This window comes from Bos indicus x Bos taurus, chromosome 21, assembly GCF_003369695.1.
Source record: "Bos indicus x Bos taurus breed Angus x Brahman F1 hybrid chromosome 21, Bos_hybrid_MaternalHap_v2.0, whole genome shotgun sequence".
Taxonomy (NCBI): domain Eukaryota; kingdom Metazoa; phylum Chordata; class Mammalia; order Artiodactyla; family Bovidae; genus Bos; species Bos indicus x Bos taurus.
This window is the reverse complement of record NC_040096.1, coordinates 19,618,273-19,646,206: the sequence shown is the minus strand read 5'-3', so window position 1 is coordinate 19,646,206 and position 27,934 is coordinate 19,618,273. Positions and strand designations below refer to the sequence as shown.

Below are 27,934 nucleotides of genomic sequence, written 5' to 3'. Positions count from 1 at the left end.
TTCAGCACCCCCATCACTCCAGCATCCCAGCCCCCGGGGACCCTGTGTGTATGGAGACTCCAGAGAAGGACAAAGGAGGCAGGGGCCTGGGGTGCAGTGGGGGCGCAGGACTTCCTGTTCTTCCTGGGGTGAGAGGACAGTGCGGGGGGGAGTGGAGGGGAATCAGAAGTTGGAACGTCTGGGAGAGGCAATTCTGAAGACCTGTGGAAACAGAGAGTGGCGTCCACTGTGCTTGGAGACTGCGGCACCGAGGCGCAGCCCTGCAAAACAGGAGACGCAAAGCAGAAACGTCCCGTCGTCCCATGGCATGTGCGCGCTGTCCTGTCTGACGCTGTGACCCCATGAACTCTAGCCCGCCAGGCTCCTCTGAGCTGGCTTCAAATGTCGCCCAGTCTAAATATTCTGTTTCTTTCTGAGCAAAAGCATTCAACTACTTAGGCCCAATACCTTGGCATATTTTTGCCTTTTCTCTTCCTTTCACACCGCTATCCGATCCATTGGCAAGTCCTATTGACTCCAACTCCATATATATTCCACTTCTCACCACCTCCAGCTCTCTGACATCAGTCCAGGTTACCATCATCATCTCTTGTCCAGACTGTCACAGTAGACTCCTGGCTGGTCTCTTAATAGCCCTCCTTTCCCTGTGGCAGCCAGAGTCAAATTTCTAAAACATAAGTCTAGTTATGCTAGACCTCTGCTCAAATCCTTTTGTGCTCTTGATTTCATTCAGAATTGAAGACAAAGTCCTTGCAAAGACCTACAAAGTAGGCATGGTCCTGCCTCCGGTTGCTTCTTTAACCACAAACTCTGATAGCAACAGCAGCTGGAAAAAATGAAACAATCCACTTCCTAGAAAAGGCAGGGAGAAAAGACAACCTTAGGCCTCCTCTGCCACTGGCAGATTTTCCAGGAAGCACAGTGTAATGCTCTCCCCACGTAAGACTCTGCAGTAAACAGACAAATAGCAAGAAAAGTCATGGGAGGTCAGGGTATTTTCAAGGCATCACTGTGAGTAAAGTTAAAAATTAAAGACAAGTCTCACACAGGGAAAAAATGCTTACAGTCCTAACAAAGGATTGATATTCAGAATATAAAGATAGTTTCTATATATCAATAAGAAATAATATCCCAGTAGGAAAATGGGCAAAGGATATGTAAAGGCAACTCATAGTAAAACTGTAAATGGCCAATAAACACCTGAAAAAATAGTCAACCTCATCATAATCACGAAAATTCAAGTTAGAACAACGAAATACCTGGCATAAATAAGAAAGATTGACAATATGAGCAAGGGTGTGAAGAAATAAGAGTGCAAATTAGTACAACCTTTTTATAATGAGCATTCTCTATCTCAAAACTTTTTAAAGGCTTCCCTGGTGGCTCAGTTGTAAAGAATCCGCCTGCCAATGCAGCAGTCATGGGTTCAATTCCTGATCCAGGAAGGTCCCACATGCCACAGAGCAACTAAGGCTGGTGCCATAACTACTGAAGCTGAGCTCCAGAGCCCAGGTTCTGCAACAAGAGAAGCAACTGAAATGAGAAGCCCATGCACTGCAGTTATACAGCAGCCCCTGCTCGCCACAACTAGAGAAAAGCCCGCATAGCAACGAAGACCCAGCACAGCCAAAAAATAAATAAATAGTTATTTGAAATAGAAAAAAAAAACTTTTTAAATGCCTGACTTCCCTGGTGGTCCAGTGGTTAAGATTCCACTGCAGAGGGCATGGGTTGGATTCCTGGTGGGGGACCTTCCTCATCTGTAAAAACCAATAAACATTCCTTACTCACTGAGATGCTGTAAGCCCTGTGGACAGAGCCATTCTTTCATGGACTGAATCTTCCTTGAGTGCCAGCAAGATGCCAAATGCTATAGAAGGTGAGGATAGATGAGAATACAGAACTAAACCCCTGCTCTCATGGAATTTACATTCTAGTGGGATCAAAGAAAACAGAACAAAGAAAGAAAACAAAACAAAAAACCAAAAAGGGTACTATCAGATAGAGATGAGTGCTATTAAGAAATAACACGATGGAGGTGAAATGAGAATGGTCAGACAAGCCTTCTGAGGAGGTGGCATTTGCTCTGAGATCTGAATTGTCTGGAAGAGGCTGACACCAGGAAGTTCAGGGGCAGACTCTCCAGAAATAGGACAAAGCAGAGGCTTCTAGGGAGACAGTGTTCTTTAGTCCCTCAGTGGTGTCCGACTCTCTTGCAAAGCCAGGGACTGTAGCCCGCCAGGCTCCTTTGTCCATGGGATTTTCCAGGCAAGAATACTGGAGTGGGTTGCCATTTCCTTCTCCAAAGAGACAATCAGATAACCTAAATGAAAGTCAAGTAAAGGTTACAGGATTAATTTAGCGCAAGACATTTTTACTATACATCTGCTGTGTGCTAATAAATATCTTAGGCATAGAGATCGGTACAGCCCCAGTCTTTATAGCACTCATTATTGAGGAGGAAACAACAGAAAACTGATAGTTTCTCAGCTGATGAAATGGTGCATATAATCAAGAGGTGACAATTAATTTTTAATTCATATTTTTGCAAATGTGCCCAGAGGGTGCAGAGACATTGCCATAGGAGATCAGTCAGTTGCTCAGTTTAGGGTTGTTGTTGTTCAGTCGCCCAGTCGCGTCGGACTCTTCACGACCCCATAGACTGCAGCACACCAGGCCCCCCTGTCCCTCACCATCTCCTGGAGTTTGCCCAAGTTCATGTCCATTGAATCAACCATCTCATCCTCCGTCGCGCCTTTCTCCTCCTGCCCTCAATCTGTCCCAGCATCAGGGTCTTTTCCAATGAGTCGGCTGTCCGCATCAGGTGTCCAAAGTATTGGAGTTTCAGCTGCAGCATCAGTCCTTCCAATGTTTAGGGTGCCTGGTTCCATTTTTCCTTCGCAGCCACTGTAACTGTTTTGGCTTTGACCCTCCCCCTTCCGGGCACCAGGGTGCGCTGTAACGTCCCTTAGTGTCAGCTGGACTGTGCCGCGCTCTCCCCTCTTCCGTTGTCGTTGTGCCGCAGTTCCGGTAGCTCGCGGAAGCGAGAGCCCGAGGCTGCAGGTGCCGGGTCCCAAGGCATGGCGGGGGCGGGGCCGGGGCTGGCGCGCGCCCAGCAGGCCGGGGTGTCCCTTGCCCCGGCCCTTTGATCCCGGACCGGACAGGTGAGGACTTCTCCTTCCTTGTTCCAGCCTCTCAGCCCGTCAGGCTCTCCCCGAGGCCTCCTCGATTTACCGCTATGGGGCTGCCCCCTCCCTGCATAATGCCTAGGTCCTGCGGCCCCCGCCTCGCTTAGAATGCTCTGCCCTTTGAGGCCCCGCCCCGGGCTTTTCTTTCCAGGGGCGCCCCCTTGGGCATGTGTGCCCGTCCCTAGGTGGCCCCTTCCCGTTTAGGAAGCCGTCAGAAAGAATAGAGGGTTACGTGCACCTGCCCGCATAGGGAAACTGACCGGGTATCTAGCTTAGTACCGTACCATGAGTTAGTGGCCACTTCAACTAGGCTTTCTTCTTTCGTTCAGTTGATAAAGTACGGATGCATGTTATGGGCCAGCTCCAGTGCTAGGCTCTGAAAAAACTAAGATGACCAAAGTAGGCATGGTTACTTCCTTTCTGGAGAGTTAATGGGGGAGTCGAACAGTAAACACTTAGCTGTGCAAACGAAAGTACAGATTCACATTATGGCAATGACTAGTAAGGACGCAAACGGAGAAGGCAATGGCATCCCACTCCAGTACTCTTGCCTGAAAAATCCCATGGACGGAGGAGCCTGTTAGGCTGCAGTCCATGGGGTCGCTAGGAGTCGGACACGACTGAGCGACTTCACTTTCACTTTTCACTTTCATGCATTGGAGAAGGAAATGGCAACCCATTCCAGTGTTCTTGCCTGGAGAATCCCAGGGACGGGGGAGCCTGGTGGGCTGCTGTCTATGGGGTTGCGCAGAGTCGGACACGACTGAAGTGACTTAGCAGCAGCAGCAGTAAGGACGCAAACAGGAAAAGCAATGGTAAAGCGAAAAAGATCTCTTTCAGCCAGGATGGTCAGAGAAGACCTCCTAAAGGAGATGACACTCAAGCTGCAACTTGAAAAATGTGGCAAGGGCCAGAGGAAATACCTGCTAGGTAGAGGAACAGACCCTGTGGATATTTGATTTGGTAAAGAACGTTCAGAAAAGGAGGCTTACAATGGGTCAAATCCATGTTGGGCTTACAGGATATAATGTTTGTGTACTGGCCAGGAGTTCACCATCTAGAGCCAGTTCCATTTGTTGTTTAGTTGCTTAGTCTTGTCTGACTCTTATGACCCTATGAACTGTAGCCCACCCAACTCCTCTGTCCATGGGATTTCCTGGGCAAGAATACTGGAGTGGGTAGCCATTTCTTTCCCCAGGGGAACCTTCCCAACCCAGGGATTGAACTGGCATCTCCTGCACCACAGGTGGATTCTTTACCACTGAGCCACCTAGGAAGCTATCTAGTGCCACAGACAGAAGTAAAATGAAGAGATGAAGTTGCAAGTGTGGTGAGTGTTAATGAAGGTGACATATGACTGGTATACTTGATAGAAAGGTGAAGGAAGACTTCCCTGAGGAAGTGATGATTAGGCTGATGTCTGAAATAGGAGTTAAGTTGGCAAATTGAAGAGAAGAGCTTTTTTTAGACTGAGATGAAGAGCATGTGCTAAGGTTCAGAGACAGGAGGTGGGCCGCCCGTTAAAGAAATGATTAAACGGGCAAAGAGAAGGCATGTAAGGATTTTGATCCTTTGTGTTAAGAGCAGTGGGAAGATACTGGGTTGGCCAAAAAGTTTCTTTCTTTCCCCTCTGGAGCTTCCCTGGTGGCTCAGACAACAAAGAATCCACCTGCAATGTGGGAGACCTGAGTTCAGTCCCTGGGTTGGGAAGATTCCCCTGGAGGAGGGCATGGCAACCCACTCCAGTATTCTTGGCTGGGAAATCCCATGGACAGAGGAGCCTGGTGGCCTACAGTCCATGCGGTTGCAAAGAGTCGGACACGACTGAATGACCGAGCACAGCATAGCACACAGATTAAGACAAGACGTAACAGAAAAACCTGAATGAACTTTTTTTTTGCTAATCCAATACTTGTTTTAATCCACAGGGGAAAGGGTGTGATCAGAAATGAATATTGAAAAGATTGCTCTGGTTGTTAAGCAGATTGGAAGTGGACAGGAATTTAGGGAGACCACTTATGGAGTGGTTGCAATGATGTAGACATGAAGTTATGAACATTTTGGGTAAGGGTGCTGGCTGGTCATGATAGAAGGAAGGTAGACATTAGAGGACAGTTGAGGTAAAAGCTTCAGAGTTCGGGGACTGAATGATCAGATATGGCGGCTGAGGGAAAGAGGTCCCAAGGGAGACTCTTAGGTTTCCAGTTCCTTTGGCAGCAGGCGAGTGGCTGTGCCATTAACTAGAGTAAGGGAAGGGTAGAGGGTCCACTTTTGGAAAAAATATCATAAGTCATTCTAACATTTTTAGTAGCTCCTACTCTGACTGGAAGGGACTTTCATTATGTACTTTTTCTATATTGTCTGAGTTTTTATAAGCGTGTAGTTTATAATTGGAATAACAAGACAGGTTGAGAAAGACCAAATTCCACCATCTCTCTAAAAACTGTCATTGTGTGATATAAAATACGGAGCAGGTAGAGAGCATACTGAGGGAAGGGTTAGGAAATTAAGTGAGGATTTTCTGTATAGCTTGGAGCTGCTTGGAGCTGAAGCTAGCAGGCCTTCACCCCACCCCTCTTCCCCCATCACAGTACTGATGGCTTTTCCCTTAAAAAAGACAAGGCAGAGAATTTAAGGTGGGACTATTCAAAATGTATACACTTTTTTTTTTTTTTTTAGAGAATTAAGCATCTAGTTTGCTTAACATGATCTGTGATTGTAAGTCAAACAACTAGTGTGCTTTATCTGATTCGGTTATTTGTGGTTAGTCTGCTGTGCATGCTCAGGCACTTCAGTGGTGTCTGACTCTTTGCAACCCTATGGACTGTAGCCCACCAGGCTCTTCTGTCTTTGGGATTCTCTAGGCAAGAATACTGCAGTGGGTTGCCATGCCCTCCTCAAGGGGATCTTCCTGACCCAGGGATTGAACCCAAGTCTCCCGTGTCTCCTGTACTGCAGATAGATTCTTTACCTTTAGCCACCAGGGAAGCCAGTTAGTTTGCTGCTGCTGCTGCTAAGTCACTTCAGTCGTGTCCGACTCTGTGCGACCCCATAGAAGGCAGCCCACCAGGCTCCCCCGTCCCTGGGATTCTCCAGGCAAGAACACTGGAGTGGGTTGCCATTTCCTTCTCCAATGCATGGAAGTGAAAAGTGAAAGTGAAGTCGCTCAGTCGTGTCCGACTCTTAGTACCCCATAGACTGCAGCCTACCAGGCTCCTCTGTCCATGGGATTTTCCAGGCAAGAGTCCTGGAGTGGGTGCCATCGCCTTCTCCTAAGTTAGTCTGCTGGACGGTGTCAAATGCCTATTCCTTCTTCCATTTGTGGGCCATACTTGGCTCTCATCCCCTGCTCGTCTCCCTGTCTGATTCCAGCCCCTATCTTGGGTTCGAAGGATGCGAGTGGCAACGATGTCCTGGACAGAGAGTGAGTGAGGTAGTTTTGTACATTACTTGGTATTTAAAACTGCTTAAACCTTACTAGTATTTTTTTTGGACTATATCAAAATGTGCACATGAACTATGTCACTGTGAAAAGGAGTAGCTGTGTGAAACTCAATATTGTTTATTTTTGCTCAGAAGTGGAGGATATTGCTTACTGAATCATGCCAAAATCCTTTTAGAAAACTCATGAGAGATATTTTTTTAAAATTCAGTGCTGGGGATTTCTGTGCTTCTTCCAAGCAGCTATTAAGTTTTTATCTTATTGGCAGTGTAGAGTCTATAACTGTGTTTTCCTGTGCCTTGTCTGCTGAGAAACTCAGAGCCAACTTGGCAGTTCTGCAGTTTCTCATGGTATGCATTTTTGTGTACTTCAGACTTCATTTCATTGTCCTTTGTTGTCCCTTCACAGTGATTGTTTTCTAATTAAGAAAAATTCTGAGGAAGCACAAGTATTACTTTAAAAAAATATGTAATTTTAAAAGAGTAACAGTACAATGAATGCTAATTCAAGAAAACAAAACAAAACACCACACTTCAGAATACTGCCAGGGTGTCCCTAACTCCCATCCCATTTCTTAAACTTCCTCAGAGGTAACCACTTTTGAATCTTATGTTTGTAATTCCTTTACTGTTTCTAATTATATGCCATATGTATTTGTGTTCTTAAACTAGAAATTGTGTGAAGCTTATATAAAGGAAATCGCACTGTATGTATTCTGTAACTTGCTTTTTTCATTCAACGCCGTGTCTGAGATTCGTCTCTGTTGTTATATATGACTCTAGTGCATTAATTCATTGCTTGCGTGTGGGGATTGCCGGGCAGTCCAGTGGTTAGAACTCGGTGCTTTCACTGCTGGGGCCTGTGTTCAATCCCTGGTCAGGGAGCTAAGATCCTACAAGTCTCATGGTGCAGCCAAAAATAAATAAAACAAAAAGTTTCCCCTGCATGGATGTGCCTGGATGAATTTAGCTAGTCTACTGTATTTTTTTTTTTTTTTTAGCTAGTCTACTATTGATGGACATTTGGAGTATTGTCAAGATTTTGTTGTTGCCAATAGTCCCCCTACGGACATCCTTGTATATGTCTCCTGTTATATACATGCAAACATTTCTCTAGGTCAGGATTTTAAGCTCATGGGCTGTGTGGTCTTTGGTCTTAACAAATCAGCTACGCCGTTGTAAAGCAAAAGCAGCCATAGGCGACATGTGAATAAGTGGGTATGACTGTGCTTCAGTAAAAATTTATAAAAATAAACAGGGAGGCTAGATTTGGCCTGAGAGCAGTTGTTTGCAGTCTTTTGCTCTAGTCTAAATCAGTAGGAAATATATTAATGAATTGTGACTAGTAGTTTGAGAAACTTGATTTGTTTAGTCATACAAGTATACACATTTTTAACTGGACTAACTCAGCTGGTAAAGAATCCACTTGCAGTGCAGGAGACCCTGGTTCAATTTCCTGGATTGGGAAGATCCCCTGGAGAAGGGATGGGCTACCCACTCCTGTATTCTTGGGCTTCCCTGGTGGCTCAGTGGTAAAGAATCTGCCTGGCAATACAGGAGACATGGGTTCAATCCCTGGGTCAGGAAAATCCCCTGGAGGTGGGCATGGCAGCCCACTCCAACATTCTTGCCTGTAGAATACCCATGGACAAAGGAGCCTAGCGGGCTGCAGTCCATGGGGTCGCAAAGGGTCGGATACGACTGAGCAACTAAGCACAGCACAGATAGTATATATACTTACACCAGGTATTTCTAATTTCAGGAGACAGAATGTAAACAAATTCCCACTGTCTGTATGTTTTTATTTCTAAGATACAGATTGGATCAGTCACTCCTGCTTAAAACCTGTAATAACTTGCATGACATGGCACACAAAGTATTTTCTAATCTGGCTCCAATCTGCTTTTTTTAGGTTTCTCTTATCACTGTGTTTCCTGTGTTCTAACCACTTGGAATTGTGTTTCCCAAGTGTACCACACTACACTCTTTTTAAGTGTATTTTTTAAGCTACTTTCTTTCTGAAATGTTCCTCCTTTATTTTACCTAATGTGTTGTTTATCCTGGATGACCTTTGTCAAATGTTGTTCCATTCATTCATTTCTATTTGTGAGCACTTGCTGTGCTTCAGGCGCTGTCCTAGGTGCTGGAGATTCAGCAAGGAATTAGACAAGGCCCCTGCTTGCTGTCCAGTGTGGAGAGACAGATACTAAAACAGCAAACAAATGGTTTCAGAAAGTGATAAGGGCTGAAGAAAATAAAATAAGGTAAACAGCAGATTGATGTGGATGGGAAAAGGCATGACTTTAGGTAAGGTCGTCAGGGAAAAACTGAAGAGTTGCTATTTAGCTGAGATTTGAATGATCAAACAGTTGGTTCAGCACTTTAAAAATGTTGCTTTGCTTCTTTCTGGCCTCCATAGTTTCTCATGAGACATCCACAGGTATATGCATTGTTGTTCCCTTGTGGGTAGTGTATCATTTATGTGGTTGCTTTCAAGATTTTTACTTCATGCTTTAGTTTTTCACAGTTTGACTATATGTCTGGGCATGGATTTCTTTGGGTTTATCATGTTTGCTGTTCTCTGAATTTCTAATCTTGGGTTTATGTGTGTGTGTGTGTGTGTGTGTGTGTGTGTGAGTTGCTCAGTCGTGTTGACTCTTTGCGACCTCATGGTTTGGGGCCAGCCAGACTCCTCCGTCCATGGGATTTTCCAGGCAAGAATACTGGAGTGGATTGCCATTCTCTTCTCCAAAGGATCTTTCCAAGCCAGGTATCAAACCCGGGTCTCCTGAACTGCAGGCAGACTCTTTACTGTCTGAGCCACTAGGGAAGACTTGGGTTTATGTGTGGGAGGGTTTATTTCTCAGGTGTTAATTCTCTTCATTTGGTATATTTTTCTATCTTATGTCAGTGTCACACTTTTTTGAAATCAGTAAGTCTGAGTCTTCTAACTTTGTTCTTTTACAAAATTGTGTTTTAGGGTCCCTTGAGGTTACATGTACATTTTAGGATGAATTTTTCTATTTTTGCCAGAAATGATTTTAGAATTTTGATAAGAATTGCATTAAGTCTGTAGATTCTTTGGGTAGTATGGACATCTTAACAGCCCAGTCAGTAAATATATTTTTTATATGAATTACACACTGAATGTGTTTACACTGAGAAAATTTGATGTATTTGAAGGTTTGTTCTTTTGAATATTCCCAACAGCTGAGCGTGCTTCGAAGGTCTTCCTAGAGAATTCGGTCCTTCCCTCAAAAATTGAGTTTTGATAAGACTCAAAGCTATCTGGACCACTTACTAACTGTAGCTTGGGAAGGAGAAATGCCAATCACCGTCATCTTGGGAGCTCCTTCACCCAGGGTATATGGAGGAAATGTATTTGACTTGTGTATACACAGTTGATCCTCGAACAACTCAGATTTTAACTGTGCAGGTCCGCTTACACATGGATTTTTTTTTAAAGCCATTCATAATTTTTATTTTATTTTTGGTGGAGGATGATTGTTTTACAATGTTGTGTTGGTTTCTGGCATACAACAGCGGGAATCAGCCATAACTATGTATATATTCCCTTCCTCTTGAGCCTCTCTCCCACCCCCACCCCCACCCCACCCCTCTAGGTCATCACAGAGCGCCAGGCAGGACTCCCCGTGTTGGACAGCAGCCTCCCGCTAGCTGTCTGTTTTACACGTGGCAGTGTATATACGACAGTGCTACTTTCTTAATTCGCCCCACCCTCTCCTTCCCCCGTACATGTGCATTTTTTCCAACAGTAAATACTGCACTACTGCACATCGCTTGAATCCATGGATGTTGAAGATCTGTGGAACCACGTATACTGAGCCAACTATACTCAAATTTTCAGCTGCAGAGGGTTAGTGCTCCTCACCCCCGACTTGTGCAAAGGTCATCTGTATTTATGTTTTGGTAAATTTTTGTTTTCTTGACTTCTCTTTTTTACTTTCCCATGCAGAGATGTGATAATGGATCATCATGTTTCCACCATCAAACCTCGAAGAATCCAAAACCAAAATGTCATTCACCGCCTGGAGCGTCGGCGGATCAGCTCGGGCAAGGCAGGCACCCACTGGCACCAGGTCCGGGTCTTCCACCAGAACGTCTTCCCCAACTTCACGGTCGTCAATGTGGAGAAGCCGCCTTGCTTCTTGCGAAAGTTCTCCCCCGACGGACGCTACTTCATCGCTTTCTCTTCCGACCAGACATCTCTGGAAATCTACGAGTACCAGGGCTGCCAGGCCGCCGAGGACCTCCTGCAGGGCTACGAGGGGGAGATTCTGGCCAACGGCAACGACCAGCGGTCCGTCAACATCCGCGGCCGGCTCTTCGAGCGCTTCTTTGTCCTGCTGCACATCACCAGCGTCGCGGCCAACGGCGAGCACCTGAACCGAGAGTGCAGCCTCTTCACGGACGACTGCCGCTGCGTCATCGTGGGCTCCGCCGCCTACCTGCCGGACGAGCCGCACCCCCCCTTCTACGAGGTGTATCGCAACAGCGAGTCCGTGACCCCCAACCCCCGGTCCCCCCTGGAGGATTACTCCCTCCACATCGTTGACCTCCACACCGGCCGCCTGTGTGACACGCGCACCTTCAAGTGCGACAAGGTGGTCCTGTCTCACAACCAGGGGCTGTACCTGTATAAGAACATCCTGGCCATCCTGTCGGTGCAGCAGCAGACCATCCACGTCTTCCAGGTGACCCCCGAGGGCACCTTCATCGACGTGAGGACCATTGGCCGCTTCTGCTACGAAGACGACCTGCTCACTGTGTCGGCCATGTTCCCCGAGGTGCAGCGGGACAGCCAGACAGGCATGGCCAACCCGTTCAGGGACCCCTTCATCAACTCCCTGAAACACCGGCTGCTGGTGTACCTATGGCGCCGGGCAGAGCAGGACGGAAGCGCCATGGCCAAGAGGCGCTTTTTTCAGTATTTTGACCAGCTGCGGCAGCTGCGCATGTGGAAGATGCAGCTTCTGGATGAAAACCACCTGTTTATCAAGTACACCAGTGAGGACGTGGTGACCCTGCGAGTCACAGATCCGTCGCAGGTAGGAGCTGCCGTCCTGCCCTTCCTCCTTCCCGTCTCCTTGGGAAGGCTTCTCTCTTTGCCTGTGGCCAGCCTCTCAGAAATAACACATTTTATGTGGATCTTGAATTTTTGCTACCCTAGGGCTCAGCCGAACTTAAAACAGCTCCACTTTTCTCTAGCCACGTGTATTTATTTGGACAAATGGAAGCAAAATCTCAAGCCATCGACATATAGATAGTCAACCCTGTGAATATTATCCTATTTCTTTTTTTTTTTAATATTTATTTTTTTAAATTTTACTTTTTTGGGGGCTGCACTGGGTCTTTGCTGCAGCAAGCGGGGCCATCTTTCTTGCCCTGCAGCATGTGGGATCTTCATTCCCTGACCAAGGATCAAATCTATGTCCCTTGGATTGGAAAGCAGATTCTTAACCACTGGACCACCAGGGAGGTTCCCAACCCTAATTCTTCTGCAGAGCATTTTCAGTACCCTGGAGATGGAAGCCCAGATGCTCTAAGGTTAAGATTTGACTCCCTATGGATAGTGCCTTGGTTTTGTGGAAGACTGTACTTATTGGTCTGTTTTAGTTCTGGCAATGAGAATGAACCCACCATACAAAAAAAGAAAATCTTCTAAAAAGTTTAGTCTTTTTTCTTACTTAAATGATGTCAGTATACTTTCTCACAATATCTTTAGATTGTAACTAGTCTTTTTTCTTACTTAAATGATGTCAGTATACTTCCTCACAAAATCTTTAGATTATAACTAATGGGACAGTTCATTTAACAGAATTAAGCTCTATGACTTTACTCTGACCTTGCCCACACGCTGGAACATAGATTATGGAGCAGTGATAAGATGGGAAGGAAGCCAGTTTTTGATCTGCCGGTGAATCACCAGGACTGCAGGTTCTGAGGGGTTTTTAGTTTGGGTGAAAGATGTTGATGGGGAAGATGCATTTCACAAATAGGAATAAGGTATTGTGTTATGAGTACAGAAACCATGAAGACGTTTGGGTTAAAACACCATGCCAAACCTCAGAGCGATGTGGACATTTCCCTTTGAGGAGCTGTCTACTTTATTATTGACCAAGTGAGAGACCTAACTTCTTTACAGTTCAATTCAGTTACTCAGTCATGTCTGACTCTTTGCAACCCCATGGACTGCAGCACGCCAGGCTTCCCTGTCCATCACTAACTCCTGGAGCTTGCTGAAACTCATGTCCATCAAGTCGGTGATGCCATCCAACTGTCTCATCCTCTGTCAACACTTTCTCCTCCTGCCTTCAATCTTTCCCAGCATCAGGGTCTTTTCTAATGAGTCAGTTTTTCACATCAGGTGGCCAGAGTATTGAAACTTCAGCATCAGTCCTTTCATTGAATACTCAGGACTGATTTCCTTTAGGATTGACTGGTTCGATCTCCTTGCAATCCAAGGGACTCTCAGGAGCCTTCTCCAACACCACAGTTCAAAAGCATCAATTTTTCAGTAATCAGTTTTCTTTATGGTCCAACTCTCAGAACCATACATGACTATTGGAAAAACCATAGCTTTGACTAGATAGACCTTTGTTGGTGAAGTCATGTCTCTGTTTTTTAATATGCTGTCTAAGTTTGTCATAGCTTTTCTTCCAAAGATCAAGTATCTTTTAATTTCATGGCTATAGTCACCATTTGCAGTGATTTTGGAGCCCAATAAAATAAAGTCTCTCACTGTTTCCATTGTTTCCCCATCTGTTTGCCATGAAGTGATGGGACCAGATGCCATGATCTTCGTTTTCTGAAGTTTGAGTTTTAAGCCAGCTTTTTCACTGTCCTCTTTCACTTTCAAGAGGCTCTTTAGTTCCTCTTTGCTTTCTGCCTTAAGGGTGATGTCATCTACGTATCTGAGGTTATTGATTTTTCTCCCTGCAATCTTGATTCAAACTTGTGCTTCATCCAGTCTGGCATTTCATATGTTGTACTCTGCGCATAAGAGCAAGGTGGCAATATACAGCGTTTATGTATTCCTTTCCCAGTTTGGAACCAACACCCCACCCCCCATCATTCTCCTGTTTCCACATTGTCTCCTTATATACGAGTTTGGAAATGTACAACAGAGCAAGCCAGTAAACTGCAGTCAGCTGAGTCTGGTTTCTCTCATTGACTTGTAGCTGATTCTGCCCTTAAGAGAAACTGTATAGAAAATTGTCTCCTGAGACCTTACCAACCATCCATGGAAAAATGGTTTCTAATATTTTCTTCTGAATCATACCTTGTGTATTCTTAAAAAAAAAAAAGGAGCAGAGGTGACTAAAAATGGTTGTTATTTAGTCACTAAGTCATGTTCCACTCTTTGCAACCCTATGGACTGTAGCCTGCCAGGCTCCTTTGTCCATGGGATTTCCCAGGCAAGAATACTGGAGTGGGTTGTTATTTTCTTCTCCAGGGAATCTTCCTGGCCCAGTGATCCAACCTGTGTATCCTGCATTGGAAAGAAGATTCTTTCCAGTGACACCAGGGAAGCCCATTGAGATCTGAGTAATACATTTGTGAGAGATTTTTTTTTTCCTGAATTTTTTTACTTTCTTATTAATGATGAAGTCACCATTGAGCCAGTCACCATTGTGAGTGAGTGTCCAGTTCATCTCAGGCGTCATGAGAGGGTGGTGGTAGAGCCCTTGACTTCTGTACCCTTCTGTCCTGTATCTCCCAGTCTGCCCTGGTGGGAATGTTAGTAAATGTTTGTGTAATTCTGTATTCACGCAGTCATGATGGGTCCTGGTGAAGCCGTCCTATATCAAAGTGTCGTCCAGGTTTATATAAAGGACATGAGTCCATCTTGTATTTAGGTTTGAGCTATAATTAGCTTTTTGTTTTGGAGGGAGTATGTTGTCTGTGACTGCCGCATTCGAGATTATCCTTTTCTCCTTCACTAAAATATGACCTCCTTATGTTCGGTAGCTACAGTAAGTCATAGCCAGCAACATTGCTAGGGCTCTGTGCTTTGCTTACAGAATTTGTAACTTTAAACCCAAACTCTCCCCTCGTTGTCCTCCAGCCTCCTTCCCCAGTTTAATTTGATAGGTTCCAATAAGGTTAATGAGTAAAAGTATACCTCAACACAAAGCCTTGCTAATATTATGGGTATTATTCTCAGATTACCCTCCAGCCTCTTTAATTTACAGCCAAATTTAATTTCCAGGTGACCGCAAAAGTCATGTAATATAAGCTCTGGGAAGGACTAATTACTGGTGAAACAGGTGGGCCAGATGTCTCCAAAAATTGGTAATGAAGATTCAGGCTTAATCCTAGGAGGCGGAATACTAATCCTAGCATTCTGGAAACTTCTAGAGTCCTGGTGGTAGCCCCACACTGCCACATTCACTGTGACAAAAACTTGGGGTACCTCGCGCTTCAGTGTTAAGCTGAGCAGAGCACTGGAGGTTCAGAGAAGAGGACCAGGCACCTGGGGACCCATTCAGAGAAAGCAGTAACTCTGCCACCCATAGCATTTGAATGCTTTTCATGTTTCCCCCTCTGATCTGAATTGCTACGAATGTCCAACATGTGTTACAAACGCTCTTGGCTAAAAGAACATTTATGAAGAAGGAAATGGAAAACACTTCTCTGATTTTTTCATTTGTTCAGCTCAGTCCCCCGCTTGGTTACAACTTGCCTAGGTGGACATGGTGTGCTTAAGATGTCTCTCTGCATGTTAGAAATACTAAGAGAGAAAGGAAATGCCCCCAAATTGAACTTTCTGCTATACACATACAAGAGAAAATAATTTGCCAACAGGCAGCTCCTGACTGCAAATCACTTTCTCAGCAGGAAGGAAAATTAAATCTGGCATTTTAGAAAAGTGTTTTTAATCTCAGAGTGGGTTGGGGCATAAGTAGGGAATAAGCACTTGAAAGGAAACATACTAAATTTGCACACAGGTTGAAATGAAAGATTGAAAGCCCTTTTATACATATATGCTGAGCAACTCAGTAATTCCAGCAGCACAGGTACAGTGGGAAATCAGTCAGCTCTGAGGCCCTTGATGGCTCAAGCCCACTGAGGCTTCCTCCGCTTCCAGAACCTCTGGGCATCACGCTGCTGTAGTGCCGGAGTGGAGTTGTTTGCTGGTTTTACTTGGGGAGTTTGCGTTTTCAGCCAAATGATGAATATGCTAGGTGAGGTCTTATGCTCAGCTGTCCCTTGGGTCTCCCTCTTCTTCCGCAGGCATCTTTCTTTGTGGTGTACAACATGGTAACAACAGAGGTGATCGCCGTGTTTGAGAACACGTCAGATGAGCTTTTGGAGCTCTTTGAGAACTTCTGTGATCTCTTCCGCAACGCTACCCTGCATAGTGAAGTCCAGTTTCCCTGCTCAGCTTCCAGCAACAATTTTGCACGGCAGATCCAGCGCCGGTAAGCTGCTCCACTGGACTTAACAAGCTTAATTTTTCTGTAGAAAATGTGTTGGTGTGGAGCCAGTAGTTGCTTACTTCGGGAAATCTTCCCATGTTCTTTCTGCCCACCTGGCCTTGGGTCGGTCTACCTGTTGTAACCTCCTGTGGCATCCTAAATGTCTGTCTCTTAGCACCTGAGGGATTACTTGTGTGTTGTCTGCGATTCCTCCTAGACTGTCTGTTACCTGCAGAGAGAGAGAGACTGTGTCTTTGTTTAGTTTATTGCTGTATCTGCAGTGGTGCACTGTCAAGCACTTAAAATAATTTTTGAATGAATCAGTGCAGTTCGGTTCAGTTGCTCAGTTGTGTCTGACTCTTTGCAACCCCATGGACTGCAGCAGCCCTGTCCATCACCAACTTTGAATGAATAAGGAAATAATTTTATAACTTTTGGTTAAACATGTGCATTGAACACATGCATTTATCTCTGCTGTATCCCAAAACCCTACTTAAAGTGACAATAAAGGATGAAGAGATGTAAACCTACAAGAGGAAAGAGAATGGGGAGGCGATATCAACCGAGTTTTAGAAGCTGAAGAGCCAATGGATGAGTGATAACTAACTTGACATACCTCAGAGAACAAAAAAGACTACAGAGCTTACCCATCAAGAAGTAAGTTGTCTTGCAGTAGAGAACTCTGGAAAAAGTCAAGAAACTGGAGGTCCTATATACTTCTGAAGGATTGGATGACATTCTTTTTTATTTTTGCTGTGCTTTGAAGCTTGTGGCATCTTAGTTCCCTGACCAGGGATCAAACCTGTGTCCCCTGCGGTGGAAGCATAGAGCTTTAACCACTGGACTGCCAGGGAGTCCCCTAGATGACGTTCTTAAAGGAAACAGTCAGATACTCTAGTTCCTTTCCTTAAGCCTCCAACTGCCAAATGACTGTCTCTTCCCCAACTCAGCAGAAGGCTAGAGGTTTATTCTCTGGAGAAATCAAACCATGCAGGCTCTGGTTTCAAGTTCATGAAACATGGCTGAGGATAGAGATGAGACTCATCATGCTTAAACCAAGAATTACGTGAAAAGTGATATACTGGTGGGGTAGACTCCTATTCCTCTTATCAGATATGGCTGATTAATTAACTCTAATTATTAGAGTTAATTCCCTAGGGAAACTGACCAACCTGAAGAAGAGACCCTTGGAGGCCCTTCTCAGAACACCTAAGTCACCCTCGGTTGAAACCCACCTGCTAAGAACCAGAGCTTCTCATAATTATCTGAGTATATTATTGTGAAATGACTAGTTATTTTGGACCAAGGGCCTGCCTGCAACACTACTTAAGTCAGTCAGTGTTTCATCAACATTCCACATACCTTAGCCAATTATAGAAAATAGCTGCTTCAGGTTCCAGTACAGATCAGATCAGAGTGAGTGGATGAATCAGAATAAGCATTACTGCTGCAGGGGAAATGGGCAAAGCAGATATCTAATTCACTGGCATCGTATTCCTATAGAAGGATAGTACGTGGTTAAAAATAAGTGGATATTGATTTTCAGACAAGTAAACATGCCCTTTTATTTTTTCTGGTTCACACACATTTTCAGCCTGACTGGCATCTCTCTTCAGTATAGAAGGAATTTTTGGAAGCAAAGTATGGATCAGCTTTTGCTTTTTTCATTTTGAAATGAACTTCTGTCTCTTAAAATTAACTTTTAAATTAAGTAGATTATTATCAACTAGTAACAAAAGCTGGGTACAGTTAAAGTATCAAAGAGATCACCAGAAGGCCCAAGCTCCATGAGGGCCGGGGTTTTTATCTGTTATGTATACACCGCCATATCCACAGCACCTCGGCCAGTGTCTTCCATGTGGGAGGAGCTCATTAGGCATTTGTTGAATGAATAACATCATCAGGAATTAGAGGAGGCTATGTTTTCTGAAAATTTATTTCACAGTGTACCCATAATTAAGTGAAATTGTAGGAAGAGAAAATAAACATTCTAGCTTCATGATCTTCAAAATTTTGCTTCTTACCAGCAAATGGTTCTGAAAACTGTAGATCTCACACATTAATGTTTAAGTTGCTCTTTAAATTTCTTACTGTTAAATTTAAATAATGGCAGAGGATGCAGTTTTCAGCATGTTAAACATTGACATTTAAAAATAAAAGTATTACAAGATATAATTGGCATATGACATTGTATAAGTTTCAGGTATTAAGACTTTTCAATACAGCCAAGGGACTCTATAAGACCATAGTGCTATAGTACTATAATGCCATAGTAATTTAGTGTTCATATTTGACATAAAAAGCTCAGGGTAAGTTTTTCCTGTACTGTTTGAACTTTTATATTTCTTCTTATTTTCAAATTTATCCCTCTTCCCCACAAAATTGTGTCCTAATAACATTTTATCAATCATCTTATCATACTTTGCTGCATTGAAAATACAATGTACATATAAATCAAAATTGTTTTTGTTCCTTGTGAAGGCATGGTTCTAACGGGACAATTTTACAGTCTTCAAAGAACTTCTGGTAAAAATGAGTGAAATGGATTTTTATTGTTACTATTATAGGTTAGAATAAACGGTTAAGAAAAAATGCACATCAGAGATTATGAGTCACTTAAAGAAAGCCTTTATTTTGAAAGAGAACAAGATAAAACAGTATAAAAAATGAACATGGTATTAATTGAAATAATTTAAACTATAAAAACAGGAACATTCCTAGACTAGTGATGCTAAGTGAGATACTTTAGAAATCTAAACTCTGTTAGATATGGTTTAGAAACTCTCCGAGAAAGTAGGAAAAAAAAGATAAGAGTAAGAAAATGGGAGAGAATGATTAAAAAAAAAATTTAGAGCATTTCCCCAGGAGATCCAATATGTGGGTACTTCCAGAAGGAGCAATAGAAAAAATGAAAGGGAGGAAACGATGTCAACCATTTCCTAATATTAATAGATACACATTTTCATGGGAGTTGCCTGGTGACCTAGTGGCCTGGCTTCAGTCCTTGGTTGGGGAACTGAGATCCTACAAGCCACATGACATGGCCAAAGGAAAAAGAAGAATACACACACACACACACACATACACACACACACTTCCAGATTGGCAAGCACCGTCCCATGCATGGTGTGCTGGAACTGGCTCATTCTGGCTTGTGAGAGCAAACTGTTAAACTTTCAGGAGCTTCTAAAATCAAGTTGTTAAACACAGCCATTATTAAAAATTAATTATTTCCTAATTATTAATTCACAGTTATTTTACTATTGTACTCTTGAGGTTATTTGTAACTATTTCACCTGTTTGGTGAAAACACCGTATAATGATGTGCTACTGCTCATCTCGTGACAGCTCGGCATTCAATGATGCCACTTTGGTGCCTTGAAATTGACCACACCAGAAGAATTTACAGCACAGATATTGGCAAGCACTGCAAACCATGGCTTTTTTCCCTTCAGGGAAATAATTATTAAACCTATCATCACATTGCAACTCCATCAAGTACCCAGTACAGTCAATAAAGAAAAGACCATACTGAGACATATCATCATGAAATTTTAGAACAATGGAGATAAAGAGAAAATTGTAAAAACTTTCAGAAAGAACACATACATTTCACGTATAAAAAATTAAGCCATTAATGGTATCAGTGTAATAATAATACTGAAAACTTGAAGCCATTACAATCATGTCCTCAGAATTCTGCAAAAAAAAGATTTTAAAACTAGAATTCTACATCGAAATAATAGGGTTTAACACAGACATTTTCATACACGTAAGGTCTCAAAAAACTACCTCCCGTGTTCTTTTTCTAAGGAAGCCTCTGAAAGATATTATCCCCCAATAAACCACGAAAGAATGATACAGGAAGTAGAGTCAAACAGTGGAGAGAAGCACAGAGAATTCCGAGGATAATGTCAAAGGGAGGCTCCAGGATGACAGGCTGCGGGTTGGACCAGGTGGAAGCAGGAAGGGGGAGGTTCCCATCACGGGTGTACCCAAGGAAAGGTTACAATATCTAGAATATCTGTTGGGTTTGAATGTATTAAGACGAGATTGTCTGTGCTGTCCCGGCAGGGTTCTCAGCATAGGCCTCACTGAGAAGGTGATGTTTGAGTAAAGCTTTTGAAGGAGGTTAGGGAGCAAGCCATGTGGCCGTCAGGGGAAGAATAGAGCAAGCAAAGGGAATAGTAAATGGAAAGGTCCAGAGGTGGTCTCAGACGTCTGAGGAACACCAGGGAACTCGGGGTGGCTGGGCTGGAGGAAGGAGGAGGCAGAGTAGGTAGAGGTGTGTGGTGAGAGACAGGACCAGACACATGTGGCCATTCCGAGGCTTTGGCTTTAACTGTAGATGAGATTGTGTAGTGTTTGAAGTATCTGAGCAGAGGAGTGACGTGGTCTCACGGACATTTTTTTTGGCCTCACCCTGTGGCATGTGGGATCTTAGTTCCCTACCCAGGGACTGAGCCTGTGCCCACTGCAGCGAGTGCTTGGAGTCTTAACCACTGGACCACCAGGGTGGTCCCTCCCACTCATGTTTTAACAGGGTCACTCTGGCTGCTGTTTTAAGAATAGATCATAGGGGGATAGGCTGGAAGTTAGTAAACCATTGCAGTGATCCAATAATAAAAGTACTACATTCTGTTTCCTGATGGGAGCTTTAAAAAGTTTTCTTTTCATGGCTTCTGTCAGTTACGAAGAAGGCAGTGCCATCCAGGAGGGTGAGCATGGAGGGTCGGGAGGAGGAAGTAGCCTTCGAGGGGAGAGGGCGACTTGCCAGACTGTGGGAATGCAGCATGAGTGCCTTGCAGCATTGTGGCAACATTTCTATCCATGAGTTGATGGGTATAAAGTCTGTGATTTCAACGATTGTGAAATGTAAGCTGGCTTAGGAAGGGAAAGAGTTCATGATGAAGGCATAGGATGGAGAGAAGTTGGTAGAATCAGTGGCATTTTGGTCCCATTTCAGTTGAAGGATGTTGAAGCTGGGATGAGCAGAGTTATCTGGAAAATTAGGAGAGAGGATAACTGGAGTCTTTGTGCTGCTCCCTGAGATTATGGAGGTGCAGTCATTGGTAATAGTGAGATTGAGGGTATGATGTGGGAATGCATTGCTGACGCAGAAAGGAGGTCCAGGAACTAGGAAGCCATGGTGTGGGAAGGATCACCTCTGAGAATTTTGAAATCGTGAATTGAGAGAAGGGTGGTTGGACAGAGGGACAGTGCACCAGGAGTTAATCAGCTGAAGACATCAGAGGGGTGACAGCTTCATCTTTTAGTTGTTGGGCATCTGAGAGTAGAGGTGGTGGGCGCTGTGGGCAATGGGAACGGCTTCAGCCTGTGGATGGTCATGGAGGCTTTGATTTGTGGTCATCACAGCCACGGGCCAGCCCCGTCATTTGAAATCACCTTTTGAAGCCAGTGAGCCAGGCAGGGTGGAGAACTAGATCTTGGCTGACAAAGGGCTGAAAACCAAGGAACCCAGGATCTTTGATACCAGCTCAAATGAAAAGGAAAGAAATAAGTTTTGTGTAGCCCAGGGTTTAATTTTAGGATTTATTCCAAGGCTGTGAAAAATTACTGTTAAGAGAAGTAATGGAAAAGCAGTGTTGACGCTCGGCTTCCTTCTAGGGGAACTGAGAAGTGTTGATGTCCATCTAGCCCTGCAGGTTGACAGTGAAAACAAAAATCAAACCCATCTCATCAACCTCTCTAGTCTCATCAAAATTAGGAACATTCGAGTTTTTTTATACCATTAGTTTCAAGGGTGAGATGTTATATCGCATTTCCCCTGGACTAAAAAATTATTTATTTTCCCTTTGATTATTAAACCGTATGATGTACTTCAATGTAGAGATTATAAAAAATAAAACTGATAAAAACAGCTATGACCATTTTGATGTATTTCCACTGTTTTTTTTTAAAGATGTTAATTTGTGTGTGTGTTTTCAATCATACTGTATATACGGAACATAGCTTACTGGTTTTTGTTTTTTTTTTTTGGCCGTGCTGTGTGGCTTGCAAGATCTCAGTTCCTCAAACAGGGATTGAACCTGGGCCACAGGCAGTGAAAGTCTGGAATCCTAACCCCTATTCCACCAGGGAGCTCCCCGTACCCTACTTCTTTTACTTGCCATTATGATAAACATTTCTTCTGTTACCACATTATCTTTGAAAATAATAGTTTTCCATTAGGTTTTTAATATTCCTGTCATTTTTTTTTCATTGTCATGACCACTGGTATATTGAATGTGCACAGGGATTTTTCTTTCCTAGGGCAGATTTCCAGAAGAATTGAAATACTTGGTCAAAGGGTATTAAGTTTAGTATTTATTATAATTGTGAGAAATAACTGCTCCATTGTTATTATTACCATAATTAAAGATAAGTGAGATAGATGACTCTGTGTTCCTATTATGTGCTTCTGGATTCTGGTGTTTCTGCAGAAGTATAGGTAGCTAGTTCCCAGCTTTATTTTTATTTTTTGGAAGCACAGAGTCTTAACCCCTGCACTGCCAGGGAATTCCCTCCCCAACTTTATTTAAAACAAAGGATCAGTAATTTTTCAAAAGATTTGATGCAAGTTGGCTTATAACTGATCTCAAGAAGAGTCAGACACTACTTCTGTCCAGGATCCTTTGCATCTCCTTGTTAATGCAGTCGAAGGCTCTAATTTGGGGGAAATATGTACATTTCAACAGAAATAATTGTCAGAGGTTAGTTATACTCATTTTTAACTTTCGTAGGATCTTTGCTAACTTTTCTTAAGTAACTTCATGTTTCCAGTTTTTCATTCTGTTTTCTGCTTTTTTGAGAGTATTTGTACGTATGCAGAGGGGCTTCCCTGGGGGCTCAGATGGTAAAGAATCTGCCTGCAGTGCAGGAGACCTGGGTTCCATCCCTGGGTTGGGAAGATCCCCTGGAGAAGGAAGTGGCAACCTATTCCAGTATTCTTGCCTGGAGAATCCCATGGACAGAGGAGCCTGGTGGGCTACAGTTCGTGGGGTCACAGAGGGTCAGACAAAACGGATGAACTTTCACTTCTTCACCTTGGAGATATATAGACTTGGGAGGTGTGAGAGTTCAGTATCTAGATTGTGTTTTCAGGATATGTTGTTTTTAAACATGTTTGTCAATTTAAAACCAAGGAACTTGTGCGCCACTGACACAGCCTTCCTCCTCGGTGCTTTATTTCAGGTTTAAAGACACTATCGTCAACGCCAAGTACGGAGGACACACGGAGGCCGTTCGCCGGCTGCTGGGCCAGCTCCCCATCAGCGCCCAGTCCTACAGCGGCAGCCCTTACCTTGACCTGTCTCTCTTTAGCTACGACGACAAGTGGGTGTCGGTCATGGAGCGACCCAAGACTTGCGGAGACCACCCTATCAGGTGCTTCAACTGAGGCTGCCTGTGGGTGCGGGCGGCCACTTTCTCTTCCTTCTCCTGAGCATCACTTCACTGTGACTCCGTCTACTTGTACTAACAGGTTCAAGTCACAGGGCAGGCTGTTTCTTTAATGTGGGTGTTTTGGCTTCCTTGGTGGCTCAGCTGCTAAAGAACCTGCCTACTATGTGGAGACTTGGGTTCGATTCCTGGGTTGGGAAGATCCCCTAGAGAAGGGAAAGGCTACCCACTCCAGTATTCTGGCCTGGAGAATTCTATGGACTGTATAGTCCATGGGGTCGCAAGGAGTTGGACACGACTGAGCCACTTTCACTTTGATCATTTAGGGATTAGTATCAAAAATTAATTAGTTCTGCTCTTTGCCTCTCCTCAAAACATCCAATTCAGTAAGTATTGTTCTCTTTTTAAGGTAGCCACGGAAGAGAACCATACTTTTCAATTTAATGACCTAGTACCATTTCACAAGACACGTAAAAATAATTGAGACTTACATTTTACCCAGCTCAAATTATTTTATCCCCTCCTGTTACCTAATGGAAAAGTGAGACAGTTTGGGGGAACAAGTAGGTTTTGGAGAAACCCACGCTTGCTCGGTTGGAAGAACGTTGGAACGCAGGTTGCCGTGTTACTCTTAGAACCTTGCAGTTCCTTCGTCACGGGTGTCCAGCTCACAGACCCTCCTGTCCCTCGGTGCTGCGAGCCTGGGTTGTTCTGTTTTTGCTTTCACAGATGCTAGAGAGAGGAGCTGGCACCACTTCCACTGTGGGGTTATCTCAAGGGACGTGTGAGCTGGGTTCTGGAAGGTCTTCACAGAGAAACAGTGGTAGTTAGTATTTCATAATCCAGCTTCGTTGTGTATTAAGTAGGCTTGTGTAACATATTCTGTGCGATTAATTACTGTTTGTAATATTTCCTTTGGGAAATTGTAATCGAGTTCTGAAAATGTTTTTATTGCGGAGATTTTTAAACATATAAAAGTGGAAGACTGTAATGAAGCTCTGTACCCATCACCCCACCTCCGCAGCTGCCACTCACGGTCAGTGTTGTTTCATCTCCTTCTCCCACCACTGCTCCCCTCCCACCTGCCAGTCTGGAGTCTCACAGCCCAGGCATCATAGCATTTCACTTGTAAATATTTCAGTATGAATTTCTAAAAGATAAGGACTAAATGAAAATTAAACCTTTATAAAGATCACCGATAGCAAGTGAGTTTTCACGTTTTCCTATTGTTTTGTATATATTCTTTTTACAGTTTGTTCCAGTCAAGACCTAAAGAAGGTCCAAATGTGTTTTTTTGGTTGCTGTCCTCTAAGTCTTTTTTATTTTATGGGTTCTGCTTCCCTGTTACTTTTTTTGTAGTGAAGTTGTTGAAAAAACCAGGTTGTTCATCTGGTGGTATTGCCCACATTCTGGATTTTTGCTCATTGCATCCCAGGCAGTTCTCATTTCCCCGTTTCCTGTAAACTGGTAGTTAGATTTCGGAGCTCCAACAACTAGCTTTACATTATAAGCCCTTTGTGTGCTGAGGACCTTGTGGGTAAGGGGAAGGTTTTCACACATAAAAGCAGATAATTGGGCTCATTTGACATTGTCACGTAGCCCGAGATAACATTTCTCTCCCTTTTGACTGCCCTGCCTTTCTGATTTGAAAAAATTAACCTAAGTAACAAATCTGGAAATGCCATTGACCCTGACTTCTTGTAATTCTTATTTATTTTTTAATTTAAAATGAGAAATGTAAGGATATTAAAGTCATTTGAAGAGGTAATGCCATTACTCTAACACCTTTATTGTATTAAATATATTCCATTCTAGTCTCTGCCAGTGTGTGTGTTTACATTTATGCAGTCATAGTTACGGTTGGCATAGTACCTTGTAGCCTGCTTTTATTTAATAAACATTTTCCATATTCCTTAAAGTTACAGTCCTGACGATGGCATATTATTCCATAAAATAGATGTAGCATAATTTATTTTGCTGTTCCCCTGTTACTGAGCATTTATTCTCTACCTGCATTTTTACACTGGAGCTAATGCTATGTGCGTGCTAACTTGCCTCAGTCATGTCCAGCTCTTTGCAACCGTGTGGACGATAGCCCACTAGGCTCCTCTGTCTGTGGGATTCTCCAGGCAAGAATACTGGAGTAGGTTGCTATGCCCTCTTCCAGGGGATCTTCCCAACTCAGGGATCCAAACAGGTCTCTTATGTCTTCTGCATTGGCAGGCAGATTCTTTACCGCTGAGCCACTGGAGAAGCCCAAAATGCAATAGTAGCCATCTTTATTCACGTCACTATTTACTTTACTTAAAATAAATTCTGAGGATATAAGCTCTTGGATTATTGGATATTACGAATATCTTTGTATCTCCTGTATATTTGCTTTCCAAGAGGGACATGCATTGTAGAGCTCTTTATTTCAGAGCTCCTTTTTTCTTGAGCTTCCTCCAATTCAGCCCCAACCCTGCCAATCATCTCTGGTTCCCAAGTTCACAGGGCACTTGCTTTGCATATGGGCAAAAGGCATTTAAGTCCTGGGATGGATGGAAGCGTCTTTGTTCTTACCGTGTTAGATGAAAAAGTAGAAACTAGTTAGTATTTTGTTTTTGTGTGTGCAAAAGAAGAACCTTCCAAAAGAATTTCTTCTTAACAGTGAAAAAACTCAGGACTTCCCTGGTGGTCCAGAGGTTAAGATTGCACCGCAGTTACTGAGCCCACTCACCACGAGTGCCGGAGCCCGAGCTCTAGAGCCCATGCTCCTCAACAAGAGAAGCTACCGCAATGAGAAACCCTCACACTGCACCTAGAGAATAGCCCCTGCCCGCCTCAACCAGAGAAAGCCTTTGCACAGTAACAAAGACCCAGCCCAGCCAAAATTACATAAAATAAATTTTAAAAAGAGGAAAGAAGAACTCAAGATACGCGCCTAAATCTGCACTGTCCTCTAGTAACCACCAGCCCCCCATGGCTGGTGAGCACTAACATGAGATGTGTTCAAGTGTCAAATGCACGTCAGATTTCAAAGACTTAGTACAAAAAATGAAATATCTCTTTAGTATCTTTTATAGCATTGGTTGACATGATAATACTTTAGATGCCGACGTTAGGTTAACTAAAATATTATTAAAATTATTTTCACTTTTTCCTTCTTACCTTGTTTGACGTGGCTGCCTGAACATTTAAGCATGCCTGCTTGGCTTGCATTATCATTTCCAGCCCTGGCCTAGGCAGGTAGGTAGCTGGGCAGATAGCTGCTGGAAAAGGGGAAACCGTAATCAAGGCCATCACTAAGGGTCATCTTGGGAAAGACAAATGACCCAGTGATTCAGGCCAGCATAGTAAAGTTCATAATCTCTGTGCTCATAAAATGAGCTGATCAGACATAGGCGATTTTGACTGAGGGCTGACGTTAGAGGAGATTTCGTCAGTGAGGTTAATTCATGCTACTGCTGCTAAGTCATTTCAGTCGTGTCCGACTCTGTGCGACCCCATAGACGGCAGCCCACCAGGCTCCCCCATCCCTGGGATTCTCCAGGCAAGAGCACTGGAGTGAGTTGCCATTTCCTTCTCCAATGCAGGAAAGTGAAAAGTGAAAGTGAAGTCGCTCAGTCATGTCCGACTCTTAGCGACCCCATGGACTGCAGCCTACCAGGCTCCTCCATCCATGGGATTTTCCAGGCAAGCGTACTGGAGTGGCGTGCCATTGCCTTCTCCCGGTTAATTCATGAGTCCCCTGCTATTCAGGTTTTAAGGTGGTGGTGAATGTCTGTCTCATGCTCTCCTCCTCTCCTTGTTCTGTTTAGGTTCTACGCCCGGGACTCTGGTCTGCTCAAGTTTGAGATTCAGGCGGGCTTACTGGGCCGCCCCATCAACCACACGGTGCGACGCCTCGTTGCCTTCACCTTCCACCCTTTCGAGCCTTTTGCCATCTCTGTGCAGAGGACTAATGCTGAGTATGTCGTCAACTTCCACATGCGACACTGCTGCACGTAGGTGCCTCGAGGAGCCGGCTGCTCTGGTCTTCCGAGCCTCTGGCCCGCCCACCCTGCCGCCCCATCACGTCTCAGTGGGCTGTGAAGCAGAAGCTCCTGATGCCCAGCCTTGGAGTCCCAGGCTGTACCGCCCGCGTGGAGAGCCAGAGACAGGAGGAAAGAGGTGTGAGGGTGGCTTGAACACAATACAACTACTGATCAATCGACTTAAAAGTCCTCTTGCCTTTTCCCTGTGGGAATGCCCAGCATTAAGTCCATTTAATTTTTTGTCTTATTTTGCATTTTTTTGCTATGAAGATGACAGCATTACACCTCTGCCCCATTCGTGTCACTTCTTTGGCATTACAGTATGCAGCCTGCAGGAAACTCTTGTTTACTCATGAGAACTCTGTACATCCTTTCAATTAGCCAACAGCAGGGCTGTCTTTTTAAGGAAAAAAAAAAATAAAGCCTTGGTATTTTCTTAAATATA

General features: G+C 43.9%; 1 protein-coding gene across 2 annotated transcripts; it reads left to right on the top strand.

Annotated features, from left to right (window-relative positions):
* Positions 1-3,017: 3,017 nt before the first annotated feature.
* DET1 (DET1, COP1 ubiquitin ligase partner) lies at positions 3,018-27,934 on the top strand. Of its 2 annotated transcripts, none has more exons than XM_027521352.1 (5): positions 3,018-3,164; positions 10,606-11,698; positions 15,888-16,075; positions 23,267-23,458; positions 27,274-27,934. In XM_027521352.1, the coding sequence occupies exons 2-5, from the start codon at positions 10,616-10,618 to the stop codon at positions 27,461-27,463; spliced, it is 1,653 nt and encodes a 550-aa protein (XP_027377153.1). In that variant the 5' UTR covers positions 3,018-3,164; positions 10,606-10,615; the 3' UTR covers positions 27,464-27,934. The 2 variants fall into 2 exon arrangements, with proteins under 2 accessions (XP_027377153.1, XP_027377152.1); XM_027521351.1 differs by lacking the exon at positions 3,018-3,164 and adding an exon at positions 10,424-10,506.